The sequence below is a fragment of the Aplidium turbinatum genome, chromosome 11 (assembly GCF_918807975.1).
Source record: "Aplidium turbinatum chromosome 11, kaAplTurb1.1, whole genome shotgun sequence".
Taxonomy (NCBI): Eukaryota; Metazoa; Chordata; class Ascidiacea; order Aplousobranchia; family Polyclinidae; genus Aplidium; species Aplidium turbinatum.
This window is the reverse complement of record NC_137482.1, coordinates 7169259-7190540: the sequence shown is the minus strand read 5'-3', so window position 1 is coordinate 7190540 and position 21282 is coordinate 7169259. Positions and strand designations below refer to the sequence as shown.

Below are 21282 nucleotides of genomic sequence, written 5' to 3'. Positions count from 1 at the left end.
GATTTGATCTACATTCTACAACAAACAAAAATAACAAAAGTCTAATGTAATGTTTTATTTGCAAGGAGAAATATAAAACTTCAACAATATCATTCAAAGGTCTTTTCGACGCATTTTCATTTCTGCAAATTTGGCAATTATTTCAGATGAGTTCAATGAATTCAGAACGTCATTTTCAATATTCGAAAGAGTTAAATTGTGCAGCCGCTCTTGCCCCATCGTGTTTCGCAGATAGTTTTTAATCAACTTTAACTTTGAAAATGATCTCTCTCCAGTAGCCTACAATTAGTTACCATCATACATAGATAAATGCGTAACAAATTGTCAATGTTAAGAAACGTGGTGTCAATATTGTTTTCTTTAATTAAAGTGAAATAGTTGAGTTCCGGAGAGGAGCAATCAACAGCAATGTGCTTTACGAATTCTGAAAACTGAGGTAGTTCATCTTTCAAACCGTCTTCCAAATCCTGGAAATATGCTTCTAAAAATCTGTTAGCACTTTCTTGGATCTGCGCAGGTGTTAGATCATGCAGATTTCGCAAAAAAAAAAAAACGTGTGTTCAATTGTATGTGTAGGCTATGCCTTGCAACGTTGCTCCAGCGCAGATTGTAGGCTGTCCAATACTGCAAGGAAAACTTTCATCCGGAATCGGTCTTTAGGTGATGGATTATATTTATCCATTGCATCTGGAACTAAACGGCCGCTGCCTACATCCTCATCGCGCCTTTGATTTCGGACAATTCTTCTTGTGCTTGTTGGTCGGTAATCCGGTACTTGAGTCAGCTTCTGTGCCTCTGACTCAAGTACCGGATAACCAACCAACAAGCACGAAGAAAGGCAGAAAAAGCACGAATAAAGCATGAAGCAAGGCAGTTCAGTTCAGTTTAGTTGTTTTTATTTCTGACCATTATATCAAAAACAATACACGTCAACATAGTAAAGATCGAGAAAAAGGTAGAAGCGACAAAACGCGAACGTTAAAACGTGCTTGTTACCGAAGTAAGTTATTGAGTTGAAAAAAATTTGGCACGGTCGCAAACATCTTCAGAAAAATTTAGGATTTAAAGGCATTGAAGAAAGCACGAAGCAAGGCATTAAAGAAAGGCTTGAGTTGCCTGGAAGCGATCGAGTAGGCTATTCCAAAACACCACAAAGATTCCAGTTTCTAAGCTTACCAACTTCACTTTCTCGAGGAGTCTATTTGCCTGCTGTCGACATTCTGCCTTTTGCTTTTGGTCATTTGCAGTTTATCTAGTGCCTCTTTTATAAAAGGAAAACGTTCTTTAATAACCTTAATGGCATCAGCTCTTGCGGACCATCGTGCTACAGAGTTGCATCTCAAAATATCTAGGATTAGCATCGTGGGCTCGTGGCACTCGATCAGGCAGTTACCTCTAGCGGAAATTACTGGTTTTTAAAGTTTGCAATAGTTAGGAAGGGACAAGAAGTTGGGACTAGTAATTTAATCCTACAACTATAACATTCTCCAATCCCATTCCAATTTGCAAGCCAAAAATTACTTATCAATTATGTTCAAAATTTTTTTGCAAATAAAAATGTTTTGCTCACTAAGCGCGGGGCCTTGTGAAGCGCGGGGCCCGTAGCAGCTGCTACATCTGCTACTATAGTTAATCCGGCGCTGAGCTTATAGTCAGCGCGACAAATTAGAAGGACGTTTTGTTTTGGATTTGGCTAAGCGACTCCCGTTTGACGCTAAGCAGCGTTACCTTGACTTTTTAGGTGATCAGTATGGTGGCACTGATGAGCCTACTTTTCAGAGTTTGTTTGAATTTGTAGTACGGGAGGAAACGCGCAAGTCGGCTGATTTTAGCATTATGCTAATGGGCGATTCTGGTGAGTCGCAGCATTTAAAAAAGTTTGGCAAAGGAAAATTGCCTTCATGTCCGGTTAGGCAGACGTCGGTAAAACCCCATGATAATGTGATTTCAGGGAGTTCGCAGTACTCGACTGCTGTTGGCGCACCGCGCGGTGGTGTGGCCAGACGTAGTGACATACCGGCATGTTTTTAGTGTTCGTCACGCGGTCAAGTTGAATATCATTTTTTGTCTAATTGTAAAGAATTTTTGCGCTTGACACCTAAAGATCGGAGAGATGTCATTGTGAAAGCTGGCAAATGCTTGAATTGTTTGCGCCAGCATATGGTTAGGGATTGCGTTCATGCAAACAACTGTCGTAAGTGTGGCCCTAACAACGATAGGAATCACTATTTTCTTCTGCATGATTTTTATGTGACGTCACGTGATTCTCTGGATTCGGTTGGGAAAGATGATGCTCGTGCCAGAGTTCCTGTGCGTAATGTTAAGATTGGAAATGTTAAAGCAGCTTTTAACCGCATTACTGCTGCTCGTGTTTTGAATCCAATAACTGGCAAATCGAAGTTGGTGTATTCAGCATGATCCTGGTTCGCAGTTGACTTTTGTTTCGAGTGATTTGGTGAGCGAACTTGGCGTTAAACCGTATGATAAAGCGTCGTTTAAAATGGATACTCTGGCTGGTCAGAAACCTATTTGTGCTGACCTTGTTAAACTCAACATTCAGTCGTTAGAGACGAATGAACTGTTTTGTGATATAACTTCGGTGGTTAACCCAGCTTGGGCTGACGATGTTAAAACTTTACCGCATAAGCAGGATTTAAGTGGTTTCCGTCATTTTCATGACGTGAATATGTTTCATTTGAATGATTGTAGTACTGTAGATGTACTGATTGGCAACGACAACGCTTATTTGATGTGGGCTAAAGAAGAGCGTGTTGGTGAGAATCGTAGTGAACCACATGCTTTGCTCACTCCTCTCGGTTGGTTGGCTTGTGGTGGTAAGTTACCCTTAGATGAAAGCGTTGCTAACGTGTGCAGAGTACAGACGTCTTTAGAGTCGGATGTCATCTCTGGCTTTCAGCGTAAAATTGAGTCTCGTGATATGGAAATAGCAGACCTGAATAAAGTCATTCAGGATTTGACCTTGCAAAATGAAACCTGTGAATTGTCTCGCAATGACATTTTGGCTGGAGAACTTGTTGAACCGAATATTGAGTTGAAAGATGGTCGATTTGAGATACCTGTACCGTTGAAGGAAGATATTGATTTACCTAACAATTTTGTGTTGGCGTCAGATAGAGCTGCTGCTTTAAGGAAGAAGGCTTTAAAACAGCCTGAACTTCGTGATTTCCTTACTGACACCATGAAAGATCTTAAACCTAATGGCTATATTGAGCGTGCTGGTGAAGCAGAAAATGTAAAGAGATTTGAGTGGTATCTACCATACTTTGTGACGTCACAATTAAAAAAGCGTATTGTTTACGATGGCAAGTCTGAATTTCGAGGAACTTGTGTTAATGATGTAATGTTTTCGGGTCCTGACTTGTTAAACCCTCTGGTAGATGTCTTGGCTAGATTTCGGCTTGGTAGATTTGGTTTCATGGCTGATGTGACTAAATGCTTCTTTCAAATAAAGTTACCTGAGTCGCAGAGGGATTTGTTTCGTATATTGTGGTTTGAAGATGATGACCTTGAAAATGGTAGAATGATACCCTTTCGTTTTTGCGTACACCCTTGGGGAGTAAAGAGTAGCCCATATATCGCTTGCTTGGCTATAAAGAAAATGATCGAGCAAAATCCAAGCGGTGCTGGTGAATTAACTCTCTGCAATATTGCAAATGATATGTAGGCTACATGGATGATTTTATATTTTCGGCTGATAGCTTAGAGGAAGCTCAGCAAATCACTCATGAATCAATTGCTTTGTTTGATAGCCGTGGTTTTAAGCTTGTTAAGTGGAGTGCTAACCAGGAGGCTATGATTGTCTTGTCAAATTTGGATAATGAGATGCTTTCACCTTTGATTCGTGACATTGACTTTCAGACTGAAAATATGACTTTGCCATCAGCGAAGACATTGGGTTGTGTGTGGCAAACCGAGTCTGACGAGATGCGTATCGCATGTTCCTTAAAGACCTTAGCTAAACACACACGCCGAAGTATGCTCAGTCAGCTTGGACAAAATTTTGATCCGCTAGGCTTTGGAGCGCCATTTTTTCTAAAAGCACGTCTGATACTTCATAGGGATGCGAAACTTCATCCGCTTTTGGCTTATCCGCAACACTAGAAGGGTTACGTTTTTTTCTAATTTACAAAATATTTAACTTTTTATGGGTTATATAAGAAGAGTTAAGTTGGTTTTAAAGTAATTTAAGGTTTTTAGTTGAAAGCAAGCCTGCAGTAAAGCGTAAAAAAAATGTCAAATTGGCAATTGACCCTTCTAATGTTGAAGGAACAACGGAGTTGCGCGTCCCGTAATGTACCGTCCCTAGATACTTCAGCAATTGGCGATAGACAAGTTTGATTGGGACACCGAGGTTCCTGATAGCTTTGTAAAAGAGTGGGAGTCGTGGCTTCGTTCTTTAGACCTGCTTAAGGATTTTTCGTTACCGAGATGGTATTTTGCAAACTCTGGTGTGTGTAGTCCGGATGATGTTGTTTCATATCAATTGCATGGGTTTAGTGATGCTTCGAATCAAGCTTTCTCTTCTGTTGTTTACTTACGTAGACTGGTTAATGGAGTTCCTAGTGTGTCTTTCGTTTTGGGTAAATCTACCATTGTTGTAAAAAATCAGTTTTCTTGGCCGATAGCTAGGAAAGAGCTTGTTGCCGCTTTGAATACAGCAAGACTCGTGAAGCAGGCCTACGAGGCATTGAAGATGCCCGACTGCCTTAAATATTTTTGGTGTGATTCTCGGACTGTGTTGCAGTGGGTTAAAAACCCTGATTTACGTTTGAATAAGTTTATTACGCGTCGAGTTGAGCATATTTTATTGTTGTCTGGAGCCCAGGATTGGCGTTTTTGCCTTACCGATATGAACTCAGCTGATGTTGGCACACGGCCAAATCTTATTACAAAGAAAGAATTTCGAGAGTTGTGGTTGAATGGTTCTAGTCTTCTCTATCAGTGTGAAGAAATTCCATTTGTAGAAAACGCCACTCCAGTACCTGTCCATAGCCTATACCTTCGTGACGAAGAGGAGTCGCTTGACGTTGGACAGGGTGGCCTTTACAGATTGATCGAGGCCGCACCTTCTTTGTATGTTATGAAAAAGAGAATCGCTTATTTGGTTGCTTTTGTTGAATTTTTGTACTGTAAAACGAGAAAGCGTAGCTTTGTGAAGCCAAAACTGGACGCCTCTTATCTTTATAGAGCCTTAGACTTGACTGTGAAGTTTGTTCAGAAGAGCGTGTATGGCGATGTGGTACATTTAATGACTAAACGATCGCCGGATGCCCTTGAGGAAGTGATAAAGCGAGGTAGTGTTGGCGCTTCGCAACGTGAGAAGGAACGCTTGAAAGAATTGCGTTCATTTAAAAAGTACAGACCTTGTGTAGATGACGCTGGTGTAATCCGCATTGAAGGGCGCTTAAGTAATTCTCCCGAGATCTCTCTAGAAGCAAAGCATCCGATTGTTTTGCCTTCGAAACACCCCTTCACTAGGCTTGTTGTACTGTCGCATCATAATCGAAATGCGCACTGTGGAGTACAGCACACTTTGTTGTCTACGCGACAGAAGTTTTGGATCGCTAATGGTAATGCCTCCGTGAAGAGGTATCTTAATGATTGTGGTGTATGTGCGATTGAGAAAGCGCGGCCTATAAGGTAGCTCATGTATGATTTACCTTTGTCTCGCACAACTGCGCAAAGGAAACCCTTTTTTGATTGCGGCTTAGACTATCTTGGACCTTTAACCTTTGTTGAAGGTAGGAGCCACAAAAAAGCTTGGGGACTCTTGTTCACATGTATGGCATCTCGAGCTATTCATGTTGAGCTGGTTACGTCATTGTCGCTGAGTGATTTTTTACTTGCCTTTACTAGGTTTACAGATTTACGTGGGCAGGTTAATGCTATCTATTCCGATAATGGAAGCACCTTTCAGGCAGCATCTAAGAAGTTACCCGAGTTGATAGAATCAGCTGAATTTCACAACGCCCTGAGACAGAGAGAGATAAACTGGGATTTTATACTTCCGTATGCTCCGGCGCAAGGTGGCGCCTGGAAGGCAATGGTAAAACAATTTAAAATTGCATTTTTTCACATTTTGGACTCTTCAATACGTAAGCCCAATTTTATTGAACTGCTTACGTACACAGGCAGTGCCGTTCGGATCGTGAACGAACGCCCTTTGGTACCTTTGAGTGACGACCCTAAAGATTTTACTGTCATCACCCCTGCCTCACTTTTGACCCCATACTTAGACCCATACTGTGCTGTTGGGAAACCACATGATCGTGACCAACTAAGAAGGGATTATCGGTTCAATTTGTCACTTTCTCAGCAGTTTTGGAGCAAATGGATCGATTTTTACTTGCCAGGGCTTCAGGGCCGGAAAAAATGGCTAAAAATGGCCGAGAATTTGGAGCCTGGTCAACTTGTAGTGGTGGGCTCTCTCCAAGACATTGGTAAACGTGGGAAGTATCAACTTGGGAGGGTGCATGAGGTAGTTCCACAAATTAGGAAAGGGAAGCCTGTGGTTCGTAGAGCTAAAGTTGCCGTCTGCAACTATGATGAGAGTACGGGGAAAGTGAAAGTAGACTACGTGTTGAGGGATATTTCGTGCCTCGCCCCCGTAAAGAACACGTAAGTGTTAGGGTTTGAGCCTGGTTTTGTCTGCGGTGGCCGACACTTGTCTGATCCCAGAACAGTCGGTTATTATCGCAACCATTGTATATAGCGTCATTTTAGCGTGTACTTATGGTACCAATTTCATGTATCGTAGTGTATTATTCGTATTGTTGTTCATTCTTTGCATGCCCTTTGTATTTGCGTATTAACTTAAACGTGAGTGATTCAAACAATTTGTGTATCGTGTGTTTTTATTCATTGGCTCACAATTGTCGTCAATTCTTTTTTAGTTATGCCATGTTAGACTGTCATAACTAGGGGCCGCTATGTTCCCGACAATTTTGTTCACCAAATCAAACGTCATATAAAACCGTTATGGTCTACTTAACCTAGCTGGCATCTTACGTCATGGAAATTGCTAGAAAATGTCCAAATATTGCACCATCGTTCGTAAGACCTGATGAAACATTGCATCATCACCTTTGAACACCTGTTTGAATTGCTTCACAATTCCTTTCATTATTGCGTCACATAACTGCGTACGTGAGTTTGAGATATTGAAATGTATTCTGACCATTCGTAAAATTGTTGCTTGGAAGTTGGTCGCAAATTTAACTGTTTCGCTTGCTAGCTGGACAAAATTTCCGTCTTTTATGTAAGTAGTTTGTTGTAGTGACAAGTTTTTAGTGGTGTATTGCGTTGCACCTCATTTTCGATAGCCGCGGGCTAATTTTACAGGAATACACTTTTTGAATAGACGTTTCAAAGAAGTGTTTCTTTTTCGGTCATTACATACAGACGAACGGATGCGGAAATCTTATGTTACAATTTTCCCACGAAGAGATTATGGTTTACCGTTGTGACCATCTATGTTGTTATGTGGTTGTACTGTCGAATAACATTGGATCTAAAATTTCAAATCCTGTAGTATTTCTGTAGTAATCCTGTACAGGGATACTTTTAACAAAATGTCTGAGTAAAAATCGTTTGGCTTTAAAGCAATTTATTAAAAACAAAAAAACTGGAAAGGATGATGAAAATAGACATGAAAAAAGTTTACACTGGAGCAGCAATGACAGAAGAGAACATGCAAACATTTTGGTGGACAAAATCAATCATACATAATAAAGAAGTACAATATAAAAGACGGTTATAAAATAATGCTAAGTAATTTGAGTTCTCAGCAAATCGTAACAAATGCAATGATTCGGGACAATTACATCTCAAGCAACAGTAAAATAAGATTTGTCCCGCTTGGTATCAATAGAACGTTGTTATGGCTCAATCAAAACCACTCTGAAATTTCTCGTTGCAAACCAACCGTGGGCATCGTTCCGTATTCTCGCTAATGATCGATTCTCCGATCATCATCCCCAAGCTTACATGTCAAACACGATTTATCTTTCTCTTCACGTTCCGATCACTATCTTCAAAGATGGGTTTGATGATAATTGCAGACTGACATGATTTTGCAAGACACTTTCCACGAGCATAGTCAGTTCTTTTTGCTCTAAAAATAAACAGAGAAATTAGTTGACCTGTGACTATAGCGGAAAGCATTGTCTATTTGATTTATAGAAGAAAGACTTCATAAAGCAATATAGGCTACAGTATATATATTTTTATAATGAATGTTGTTGGATTTTTTGTACAGTTTTGTGTTTGTCAACGTGGTGTTTGCGCTGATGAAAAATGACTGATAAGTCATTTGATTTTATTTCATGAAAAATCCTTGTTAAGGAGAAAATTATTTGGATTTCTTGGTTAATCAGAACCCGAATTTCCCTTTAGCTATGATAATCAGTTTGAAGTGCTCAACAACCCTGTTTTTACTTTCTAATCATTTTCTCGTCAAGTTACTCAAGTTTACAACTGCATCAACTTTCCGTTGGCTAGGGACGGTACATTACGGGACGCGCAACTCCGTTGTTCCTTCAACATTAGAAGGGTCAATTGCCAATTTGACATTTTTTTACGCTTTACTGCTGGCTTGTTTTCAACTAAAAACCTTAAATCACTTTAAAGCCAACTTCACTCTTCTTATATAACCCATAAAAAGTAAAATATTTTGTAAATTACAAAAAAACGTAACCCTTCTAGTGTTGCGGATAAGCCAAAAGCGGATGAAGTTTCGCATCCCTATGATCTACAATCCTTAGCGTTGGCCTAACATCAATGGAAAAATCACGCAACGCGTAAACATGCCACAACATTGAATTCGGCTATCTGCCATGTTAAACGCCTCAAATCAGGGTTTCCCAAAACTACAATTTGCTGGTGAAATCAATCATGCTAGCCCTTGTTATGTAAGCTTTCACCCTAGTGTTGTTGAAAATTCTTTTAAATAACGTTTTATAGTATTGCATGCTGTTTTTGACTTGAAAAACAAGAAATAGAAGTATCTCTGACATGAAATTCTACTCATCCAAGTTGTGGCAAAATTTTTATCCATGCGCTCGCTCATATTAGGTCTTGTCCAATCATGTACAATCCAGATTAGTGATTATTCATGTCCATTCAGTTATTGATAGAGTAGCCTACATCTGTAGGCTACAACACTGCAACCAGTGGTAGACTAATGTGAAAAGCTTTCAAGGCTCTTGGTAACGTAAACACCATGTGCTTTATGTGCCATTTGAGATAATATATTGACTAGATAGCCTACTTGAGCTTTTTTACAAAACTACCACATTCAAAGAAGACATTAAACACCTTTTGAACGATATTTTCAACAGAAAAAATGCAAAAAATATGAAAAATTCATAAATGGTATATTAAAGCATAGCTTAAAAAATCCTCGTGTTTTGATGTTACCCTCCAAAAAAAATAATTTTGGATGTTTACATGTCAAATAAATACTAAGGTGATAAACGGTGACAAAAAAGCATTAATTTTGTATAAAATATCTCCGATGGGGTATCTGGGTATCTCCTCTGGGGTATCTCCTCTGGGGTATCTCCTCTGGGGTATCTGCTTGACTCGAAGACCCATGGTCTCTTCGCAGATTCCCGTTGCTGGAAATTCCTTTTTTATTGCTGTATTTATTGTATTATATTTACCTACAACGAAATAAAATCAATCAATCAATCAATCCGAACGATAATAAAAAGCGATTTTACAAGCTGAATAACGGAGAAACACCTTTGAAAATTCTATGTTTGGTGTGACTTACATGAAAATACGAAACATTTTCTTCCAAGTAACGAAAAATTTCTATAGAAAAAGCACTTTTGTTAAATAAATTTTCATCTTAGTACAGATTCTGTCAGATATTCTCATATTAATTCCTTACAGCCGAGAAACCTCTCAACTATCTTGGCAAACTAAAATCACAAAGCCTGATGGAGCGTTAAATTTCATGAAAACAGAACTAAAGAAATCACTGCCATTTGGCATTTTCTGGTTCAGTTTGTGAAATGATCGTTTAAAGTTTACTCAAGTTTCAAGTTTACTCCTTTAGACATAACCCTACTTCATTCGCCTTCACAGAGCCAAAACATCTCAAATACATACGTGATGGAAGTTAAAGTTACTTTTTGTTTTCATAAAGTATAAAGAGATATATCTAAAGTGTCATGTTTGACAGCCCAAATAGTTTTAAATCAAGAACGTGAGAAAATGTAGGGTTATTTCTGGTTATTTTAAAGTGCCAGTCGCATAATCAAATGATACACCAACTGTTTTTGTGCAAACGTTCACTTTTTTTGCGCTGTTATGTTTTTGAGACGTTGATTGAATGTCAAAGTTGCAATATTATTGTCACAGCATAAACAGAATTTTGTGAAGTGCGGTTTTTGGTTTGCTTAAATGACAACCCACACTGATATTTATTCCTAAACATGACAAATTACCTTCAAGATTTGTGGTAAGCGTATGACAAGAACCAATAAATCGCTAGACGCAAGTTGTAAGCGTGTTGCGTGCTCAGCAGTTATGCGATATTCATTATGGTTACAGTACTCTATTTTATTATTGTTATTGTTGTTTTGTTGTATCCAGGCTTACGCCCGGTAATTTGAAGATTCAGATTAAGTGATCAGGAAAGCCTGTCTTCATGTCAACCTTTAGATTATTCTTGTATTTAAACAAAAATTAACAATAATAATAATAATCAACAAAATACAAGTAACTTCAAGCTTGCTTTATTCCTAACGATTTCATTTACAACAGTAGCAGTATTGTAGTAGAGTCGTTCGGTTTGCACATCTCATATGCACTGTCTTTGGCGCTGCAACCATTCTTTAAAAAGTTCATCGCATGCGTGCACTGCTCCATATCCGGCGCTGATTTTGATTTTGAATACTATTGTTGATGCAACAACAAAAAGTGCTCAAAGCCAAGCGTGTTGGCAAACAGAGCAATTTTAAACACGTGAAACAAACATGGGCGTCTTTTTTAGTCGATGAGGACCATAGCTTTTGAAGTAGAGAAGGGGTTGTTTAACTCCAGTTCCATCGACCGAAAGACGGAGTGGGAAAGTATGTACCATCTTCCGTCCTATAAATAATGAAGAAGATCGATGTGTCTTGGAGGAGATCAAGCTCTAATGACTGGTTGCTCTCCAGTAACCTTTCAGTGTAATCCGAAAAAAAAATGACCCAAATGGGGGTAAAGGAGTAGACCCTCAACCCTACATACCGCAAAACAAATTTACGTCATTACCTTTTGAAGTACAAAAGCGTTCCCAAAGTGGCGACCACCAATATAACAGACCCAAGCACAATGAACACAATATCTGCAAAAACAAATGAATTTTAGTATCAGGCAAGTATGAACTTTTACAAGATAATTTTCATAAATAACAACATGCGTTGCACATTGTTAATATGATATCAGAAAATATTTTTTACTTTAAACATTGTCAAATGTTGAACGACAAACTTATCAATCTCGGCATCCCTCTCACTGTTGCAGAGTGTCCTGACTCAAAATGACTGCATGCGTTAAATCAATGTCAAAAAGAGTTACTTTGTTGTAAAAATAAAGTTTCACTTAATATTATTGAAAAGAAGGTTGATGTTTTATTGCAAAAACACATCTAATAGACAAATCAATAAAGTAAATATGTTGAAACGGAAAGGAAGTGATGGGCTATAATTAACCATCGTCTTTTTGAGCGCACTAGGCGGACGCTTGCTTACAGCATTCAGCCAGTCTATGATTCAGTCTTCTTTCACTTACTTAATGCGCTTGATTGTTGTTGAACTTTATCGTTGTTGACATTTGAAGATGATTGATCGAAAGAGATTCGATCTGATTCGGACAATTTCTCTTCACTTTTCTCTGCGATATCAATTTATCGTTAGATCTCGGTTTCGTATCTACTGACAGTGGGTCGATAAAACGGTTTTACGTTGTGATTATTCGTGTTTACTGTCACGATATGCTAGATTCTACAACTAAAGTGTATTTTTGGAAATCTTTTAATAAATGCTCAGAAGTAATATTTTTTAATGATAAAGGAATAAAAAAAATAAAACACCGGTGAGCCGCCATGTTTACCTTCTATTCCATCTACGTCGTTGTTTCCATCTGTCTTGTAAGATTCATTCACAAGCGTGGCGACAACTTGATCTAATTCACTTGCATTTACGTCAGTCATTTTTGGCCTTTTACTTTCTTCATCTTCGGTATTGACGTCATTCGAATCGTCATTGGGTAGCAGAGTGACAGGTTGGGTTATTTGAGAAGCGAAAGGTCTTTTGTTGGCATTCGCAAAATTCAAGTTTTTTTCTTGCTCTGGTGGTTCTTTTTCAAACTTTCCGTTGTCACTGACTGCATTGTTTACGTCATTGCTGTCCAAGATAGGAGTTTCAAAGACGATCGGCGATCTTGCCTCGTGCGGCTTTTCGTCGTTTATAGCAAACAACTCATCCAAGCGTTTCAATTCCTCTTCAGTTGGTTCAATAGGTGACTTAGGTGGCCGAAGATTTTTGATATTGCTATCAGACATGGTGTTCCTTTCGTTGGGAGATTTTTGTCCCAGCACATCGTTTCCAAGGCCATGGTCTCCAGCAGCAGAATTCACATGCTTTTCTGTTGTTGCTATGAAGTCTAAAATAAAGTAGGATGATTATAACATGATATACAGGTTATAAATCAAATACAGAGATAATTTGTTAAAGCTTTTGCACGAAGCTCCTCGTTGAATGTCAACAATAAAGAAAAAAAACTTCAGTGAAAATTTCCAATCACATAATAGATAACTATAACATTAAATTGTCATATTGTGGGAATCTTTGTTGTTGATTCAGCTTGCTCATTAACTTATTCAGTAAATGTGTATTGACTTTTACGGACCAAACAACTTACAATATTGACAAGCAACAGATTCACTCACATTGTGTACACCAAAAAACCCAGACCCCAATCAAGCATCCAGTATACAATTACAACGCGGAACTAGAATATTTGGCGTTCACAGTTGACTTCACAGGCCTAGTGACATCACAAGCATGTACAGTAGGTTACATTGTTTCAAGCGAATACAGATTATATTAAATTTTAAATCAAACCGGAAAATTAGATATTTGTGATATTTATCAAAACTTTACTAAGCTATTTTGCTAAACAGGTTGCTTTGTTGATCAATAAAGGAACGAAACCAAGCAAAACAACGACATTTACACAAACGATGTTAATGATTTCGGCTACAATATATTTCTGAGGCAAATTTCTTCACAATTCTGATATAAATTAATGGCCCTTGTTCAGCAATCAGTTTTTCAGATGCTTGACAACGGCTAGTTGTACAGCCGAAAACGTTCGTATTAGACATGCCGAAGTGTTGCTTGATTTCGTTTGCTTATCAAAACTTCAACACGTAAGTGAAGGTGAAGAAAACAAATGAAATCATTTGGAAGAAAACAAACGAAAATCATGACATGATTATTGCAAACTTGCAAAGTTGAAGATAGTTGTGCGCTCAAACAATTATTACTCAGAAGAAAAAAATTAAATAGAAAAAGGTAACGATTACTGTTGATCACTGACTAGCCCAGCCAACAAATTACTCCTTTTTATATTATTTCAATGTTTGTAGACATTGTTTCAATATCTGTAGACGTTGTGGGCTTGTGGCAATGCAAAAAAGACTGATTTGCTGGCTTGAAATACGAAAGAAAGCTACTAAGTTGAAAGTATACTGATCAGTGATGGTTTCCGCTGAGTGGTTAAAACTTTCAGCAAAGAAATCAATTTGGTTACATGAGATAAATCATGAAATGGACAAACAAGTCACTTTTATTTATATTGTTTACATAAAGTTACAACTCTTCAAAATCTCATTTCAATTTCCGATGATTTTTAAATTATGTTTAGCAGTAATGCAATAAAGAACGAGTACCTCACGACTAAGCAATAAAATTTAAATTTGTTATTTTGTTTTTAAAATTTTGTTGAAAAATTAAAAAAAATCGAGTATATAACGAATTTTAGTATTATTTTTGTTAATTTGAATTTATAAAATTTTAAGTGAGAATTTTAGTTTTTAATTTTGAAACTGGCTTAAATCCCATCGCGACTACGTTGACGTTTCATTAGTCAAGAAATCGATGATTTTAGACTAGAACACGAATGAAAAATAAAAGTCATTCCCACTTTCTTTTGCATTGGCGACTTGGATAAATACGACTTTCAAGCTATCAAGGTAAAAGAAGCAGAAATTTATATAACTTGATTAAGCTACCTTTGAATGGCTGGCTAACACTTGGTACATAATCATTATCAGCAAAACAATTCACAATTACTATTTCTTTCAAGGTCTTATTTCGTGTTCTCCACATAGGAAGACACAACGTTAACCATATTTGTGAAAACTCTGGATGGTTTGATGGAAGTAATGCATTTGCAAGAAGACAGCATTCACATGCAAAGAGAAATTTTGCGATTGGGTATCAAGACCGATTTGATTCGATTCGAAGTCGTTTGAAATGTGACATGTAGTCCATGCCTTACCATGGTCGCTGGTGCTGTTAAAGCCATCAGCAATGCTATGTGTGTCCAAGGTAACAAATGCTTTCGTAGTGGCGTCAGCTAGCAACCGTTGCTCTTCTTCAAGAGCCAATTCTGCACGGTCTAAGTAATTTGGATTACAAATTTTCACTTTTACGTTGATTCAACTAAGTCAGGCATTTAAACAACACATTTTATCATTCTATTAAAAGTGACCTTGGTTGAATAGTTTCAGGTTTCATGATCTCGATCTGAGCGACGTGATAAAATTATCTCGTCATACCCTTTCAGCAAATACATTTCTGAGATTTTTTTTATTGACTTTCATTTGATCCACCAGACGAGTGATTTATAGTAATTTTCTATACTTTGAAATAAAATCTCTTTTGAAGTTACAAAGATTAACAAAGGTTAATAGAGCAGAAATTCATGGTAACAAACAAAAGACAGGGCAGTCAATTTTCACCGGTTTCCAATTTGCTCCAATTGTAACTTAAAATTATTTCTCGAGAAATGAGCTTTGATGTTGCCTAAACACTGGTTCTTGAAAAAACGGAAAGCAACAAACAATCACTCTAAAAACGTTTTACGTTCAAAATTACGTATTAAGATTTAAAATTAGACGTTATTACTTAAAGCGTAACAACATTTCATATTTAAAAATTGCACCATTTGTCGTATTTTTTGTCAATGTTTTATTTCGTGCAAGCTACAAGTACAAAACGTAAGTGTGGAGAAAAATCTTTTAAAATTTTATCAATAAAATTATACCAATATCATTTGAATAGGCCATGCCCAATTGCTCATGTCAATCACTTTATGAGTGTAAAACAGCACTTAAGCCAATGTCATACGAAAGAAATGTACCAAGCACTACTGCAAAATAAGATGTTTTAAAACGATAAGAAAGTTTTTGTAACTAAACCTTTTTTGTCTGCTAAATCTGAATTGATGCATAATGTTGATAAGTAGACGGAATTGGTAAATAAATATCTAACCTGATACTAAGACAACTGTTGTGACACTATCTAAGCAACTATAGGCAAATAAAATACTTACCATAGCAGGGGTTGACGAAAATCATGTTTTCAATATCCATGCATTTTTGAATTTTCTAAAGAAATTTATAGTGAAAGTTAAATCAAATCAAATCAAATATAGTTATTACTATCTGAAGCCTTTACAAATTGTTTCACCTAACGGATCATCAGAAGGTCTTATTCAAATAGAATAGTTGATAGTTGATAATAGTTGATAATAGTTGATAAATTCTATTTGAATAAGACCTTCTGATGATCCGTTAGGTGAAACAATTTGTAAAGGCTTCAGATAGTAATAACTATATTTGATTTAATTTGCTCTGCTTTGCCTTTTTGCTTAGCATTGAGCACTTTTTGTAGTATTAATAGTTTTCATTGTTTTATAGTGAAAGTTAGTTATAGTGGATGTAAAACCTCGTTTTATTAGACGTTGTTAATTCTTAGATGCGTAAACAAAAACGAATATTATGATCATACTAATAGATAACTTAAGCTTAGCTTTACTGTGCTTAAATATTTTAGTACTGCAAAGAATACCTTTATAACTGAAAAAAAAAAAAGCTGGACAGTTGTTTTTTGTACAGAAATATGAATAATGTTACTCCAAGCTGATATGTGAAATGAGTTATGACGAGACACTTCACTTGAGTTTTCGCTTGAAATTTTGATTACAAGTTTTGACGGAATGGCCCGTTTCGGTGAGTCCGATTCGGTGAGTCCGATTCGGTGAGTCCGATCTCTTAACGGGGGATTTTTTCAATTTTTTTTTTTTAATTATTGGGTGCCGTAGCTTAATTATCATTGCCGTTTTAGGGTTAGGGGTTTGGAGTTAGGGTTAGAGGTTAGGGACTCACCGAATCGGACTCACCGAATAGTAGCAGACCCAGTTTTGAAGTAGGTTTTTGTTTGAAAGATTTATAAAACTGGATTGATCAATCAACCCACTTACGTTCATCATAATGTAGTTGTTATTGAAGCAATCACACTTTTCTTTAAACACAACTTCTTTCAGAATAGTAATCTCTTTGAAGCATTGAGCATGGAAAGTTGTCGGTGCACGGCATGTTTGACGGAAAAACTGTTGATAAAAAGTTCAAAAGTTGTTCAAATAGCCAACTACGTTCAAAAACCTCCAGGGCGAGTTGTAAGAAACTGATACAAAACAAAATGGTGAATCAAGAACTTTAACACATTGACATCACGATCAAAAATATCCCTTTACACTTAAACATTTTAGCATCAACAACATAGCTTTCGGCTAGAAAGCTTCACGTAGGCAAAGCAGCCATCGTCATATAGTTCAAGATTTCTGTCTCAGGTTTACTTTCGCCAAAGGCAAGAATTGACAAATTAACTCATAATTTATGCAAAATGGCATAAATGAAACATAGCAGCTACAAAATAATGATCACAAATTATGCTTCTGATAATCCTTAATTGAAAGCTTTAAATAGTCACTTAGAACTTTGATGTTATCTCTTATTTTACAAATAGGATTACAATCAAGCGAACGTGAGTGCACTTGATATAGGCTACAGTACACTGATCGCAAATTACACATCATCATTTGTGGCAATTTTGTCTTCAAAATTAGCCAAATGTGACATAGAATGTGCTGCAAGTGAATCAGGAATTGCTGAAATTCTACTGTTTGCATGAATAAATATCTCGATAGAATCACCGATGTAATGTTGTTCAAATCAGCGAACCAAATAGAAAATGGATTTTCGTTAAGCAACCCACCTAAATTTGAAATTAATTTGTTTTTCAGCGGTTGATTTAAGCAGCAAAGTGAAAAAATAGGCCTACTCAATTTAACTCGTGCGTAGGCTATACCCTTGAAGTATCGGGTGCATGATTTGTGTGACCAAGCAGTGAGATACCACACCATCCATTACTGATCAAATCTTACTCAGTGGCATTTTGGGAATGTAAGTTTTTTTTTATCTATTTTAAGGAGAAAACAGCTGCACAACCGAATGCTGTTTCTCTAGAAAATAATTAACAAATTATTACTTTTTTTATGTTGGCTAAATAAAAGTTATACTTTAAAGTTTTGAACATACCATAACATCGACCTTATACCATCTACCAAAAATGCAACTACGGGGTGTGGGAAGCAAATGCCACCTCAAAACTGAATTTTAATTTATCAATCAAAAACTATTGTTTCACCAGTATCAAGTTTACATTATTTTTAGTGTGCTTTTTGACCAATTAAGACTATTTAGCTTACTTACAATTGCTTTAGTTTCATTAAATTATTTCAGCGTATAACCAAAGTCACTATTGTTCCTGCGTTCCAGGAGTATCCATTTCGAATTAAATTGAAACGCTTAAAATCTCTAAAAATCCAAGAAATTTTAAGTATTTTTTGTAATCCCTAACCCGCAATCATTCGGCCTGAAATACCAGAAACTTTATACTCTGGCCTGGAAATACCAGAAAACAACATAATTGCACGGAAGGGTAAAAATTGTCAAACCAGCGCGACATCAGTTGAAGCAGAACATGTTTTCTTAGTTCCTGGTATTTTGCGATTAAACTCTCACTGCACTTTTGTTTTTGCGTCAGTATTTCGTTAAATATACTTTGTTTGTTCAGTTAATCAATGCGTAGATTTTTCTTACTTTGTTAATCCCCAAAAACCTAAGTTTTTGTAAGGTGAATATTTTGATTGTAAAAGTCCTAATTCTTCTTCTTGCGTTTGAGGCCGCCGCAGGTCACGTTGTTTTTATATTCAGGCACAGCAGCAAAAGGATCAAATTCTACTTTAATCTCGAAATCCAAACCTCACTTGCAAGCACTTTTTGTGGTTGGGAAATTATCGTATTGGAAACAAATCAAAAATTGATATACTGTAGGTAGATCTATTGCTATCATTGCTGCATAAATAAAATAAACTGAATTAGCGTTAAGTATACTTGTTAAAACGTCAAATCTTTAAACTTGGAATTTCTGTAACACGTTAAGCTGGCGTCAAGAGAAGCTACTTTAAACCACAAAAACTTGAAACAAGTATTTTATGTGATAAATTTTCAAGTAGTCCATGTCACATAAACTAACAAGTGTCATCTAATGTTAAATATACTTTCAAATGATGTCACAAAAGTTGATCGTGTTCTTAAGCTTTGAGAAAGAGAATTTATTTATTTGACAACAAAATTTCTGATACTACTTTGTAATCCAAAGCAGTGCCATGACCATGTTTGTTGTTTCAAATTAAATCAAAGTCTAGTTTTGCAGAACAGGTGTGTTGGATTTCCTGTAAATAAAGTATTCAAAACTGGTTTTTGTTTGCTTTTGTAACAGTGTTTTCTGTTTGGTTTCTACATGTGGCGTAATTATAAGTGCATTGCTTCAATAAGCTACGACTATTTACGCAGCAGGCAATATCAGCATATGGCTTGGGCACAACCTACAGAACATTATCAGTTTGGGTAAATACCTAAGTTTGAATATTTGATCGAGTTATCATATTGTACGTAGGCTGCTGTTTCAAGTTTATCGACTGTCATCATCCTCTGATGTCCGACTGCTGATAACAAGTTGTTTTGGTCGAGATGAAACCAAACAATGAAGTCACAGGCTAATTTTGTTTTATACGCAAATAGGTCCGAATAATTGTTGCATCTTCAAAGCACCTGGCTTAAAATGGCTCAAATCACGTGCATACATCTTAAGCTCCAGGTTCTGGTGTGTTTCGTGTTTGGTTCAATTGAACAACTAAATTTTTTGTATTTCAAAACAAACAAGCAAAATCTTTTACTTAAAAAATTGTTTTGAAACAAAGTAAAAAATTTGAGTCGAAATAAACGTTTGAAAAGTTCAAAATACTTTTCTTTCGAAGAATCTTAATTTCCATCCAGTCTATGGTTCAATGGTTGTACATCAGTTTGCCATATTGTTCTATGTTCAGGTACACTTTTGATGTTTGCATATCACTGTCTCTGCATATTGCTGTCTCCATGGCGAACAAAGTAGGCAAATTAAAGCGATTATTGCTACACTACTTGCAGTATCTCGTATTCTAGAAGTAAACATTTAATAATAATAATAATCAGTATCAAACCTCACCGTGCATTTTCTCTTGACTGTTCTATAAGATTTCAGACAAGTGGCGTTCTTCCGGCATTCGGACACCATTTCAAAACAAGTTTTAACCGGCTCGCTTCGTTTGAGACGCGATAACTTTATTTCCTCCTTTTGCAAGATGGAGGACTGAACTTCAAATCTCAAAACAGTCAAGAATATCAAAAGGACTCCTATTGCTTTAGGAACTCGAACTTCGGCCATGACTTTCCAAATACGAACAGAATGTATGTAAGGAAATCTTGCAACAACGATAGAACAGGCTTTAACCAAAATTACACTTCAAAGTCACTATAAAGTTACTACATCAAAGAAAAAAGATTTTACGGTTAATGGTTGTGAATTTTAATCAATGAAAAACAAAATGACCCAGTTGCTGTCTATTACTAATACTTAATTTTTCTACAAAGCTATTGTTCGTTTACAATTGCCATTTCACATCTGTCGTTCACCTTAAAACAAACACTTCAAAACCTTCAAGACGTAAGTATCGATTTTCACACTCATCTCTTCTCTTTTTGGCAAATGTCATTGCGACGATAATGGCTTTATGAAGCCTGCATTTAGTCAATCTAATTTCAAACTTCTTTGCATTGTGCTGTTTCCTTTTCTCGAGCGAACTAACAGATCCTGGTTAAACAAGACTGGGATGGATTCGTTGTAAAATCAATATAGGTAACCTATTGTTGTCCCTGCGTCACAATACAACCACGGCTGTTACGAATTGCGATTCGGTTATTAAATAGTCCTCAACCATCTGATACCTGACAAAATATTGACTGCTACTTTATCACCTTTTTTACGATATGTTCAGGCTGTGGTTTCCTGCAAACCTTTGCTTCCTCATCTGACTAAAACGCTTTTAGAAGTGGTAAAAAAACTACTCTTTTTCATGTTAGATTAGAGTAGACGAAGTTACACGACTGGAAATAACTTGAACCATGTTGTTGCCTTTGGTTTAAATATTTATTGTGACAAGCCTGAAGATAGCACAAGTTACTTACAAAACATTGTGACACATTGCATTACCAACGGGCTTATTTTGTTATCATTCATACATAATCAAGTGATCGTAGTTACCTTTCTTCACGTTTAAGCAAAGTGAGACAAAGATGGAAGTATTTTTGTTGACAGTTTCACTTGAAAAGCGCCCGCAACTATTTCAAAAGAAAAAAAGGCGCATTTGATACCTGCTTGACTTCGTGCCTCGAGTAATAATAATATAATTAGACATCTCTCTCAGAAAATAAGATTGGCCATAAAATACTGCTGGTGTGGCACATCGTTTCAAGAAGAACTTCATTAATCTTATTATACCAACAGGCTAATGACAACAAACAGAGACACATCAGGGCGTCTCTGGGGTGGTAAAAGGATAAACCCTCGGCCCCAGAGTTCAAAGAAAGAAGCCAGAAGTCCCAACATCCTACAGAAGTTTACAATATGAAATAGTTTTCCTTCGAAGCAGATGCGCTCTTCCTTAGCATTGAGAAAACCGAGTGCAAAATAAAATAAAATTCAATAGACTGTTGATAAATTCAGTAAAACAATATTGCCAAGCCAAAAGACTATT

The 21282-nt window shown here is 36.7% G+C and overlaps 1 protein-coding gene across 3 annotated transcripts; it reads right to left on the bottom strand.

Moving 5' to 3' along the window:
* Positions 1 to 7616: 7616 nt before the first annotated feature.
* LOC145780017 (uncharacterized) lies at positions 7617 to 20002 on the bottom strand. Of its 3 annotated transcripts, none has more exons than XM_082591718.1 (8): positions 19695 to 20002; positions 16567 to 16695; positions 15637 to 15691; positions 14581 to 14700; positions 12127 to 12678; positions 11806 to 11907; positions 11287 to 11359; positions 7617 to 8134 (listed from the first exon to the last, which is right to left on the bottom strand). In XM_082591718.1, exons 1-8 carry the CDS (start codon positions 19911 to 19913, stop codon positions 8011 to 8013), a joined length of 1374 nt encoding a protein of 457 aa, XP_082447844.1. In that variant the 5' UTR covers positions 19914 to 20002; the 3' UTR covers positions 7617 to 8010. The 3 variants fall into 3 exon arrangements, with proteins under 3 accessions (XP_082447844.1, XP_082447846.1, XP_082447845.1); XM_082591719.1 differs by having other exon boundaries at positions 7994 to 11121; XM_082591720.1 differs by lacking the exon at positions 14581 to 14700.
* Between the last annotated feature and the right edge of the window lie 1280 nt (positions 20003 to 21282).

What these genes read in the sequence shown, in the direction of transcription:
- LOC145780017 (XM_082591718.1), bottom strand. Translation starts at nt 19,913, where the DNA reads ATGGCCGAAGTTCGAGTTCCTAAAGCAATAGGAGTCCTTTTGATATTC. An exon ending in CAGTCAAGAGAAAATGCACG is followed by an intron (nt 16,696 to 19,694) that starts GTGAGGTTTGAT and finishes TTTTATCAACAG; the next exon opens with TTTTTCCGTCAAACATGCCG. An exon ending in ACGCTTTTGTACTTCAAAAG is followed by an intron (nt 8,135 to 11,286) that starts GTAATGACGTAA and finishes GTTTATTTTTAG; the next exon opens with AGCAAAAAGAACTGACTATG.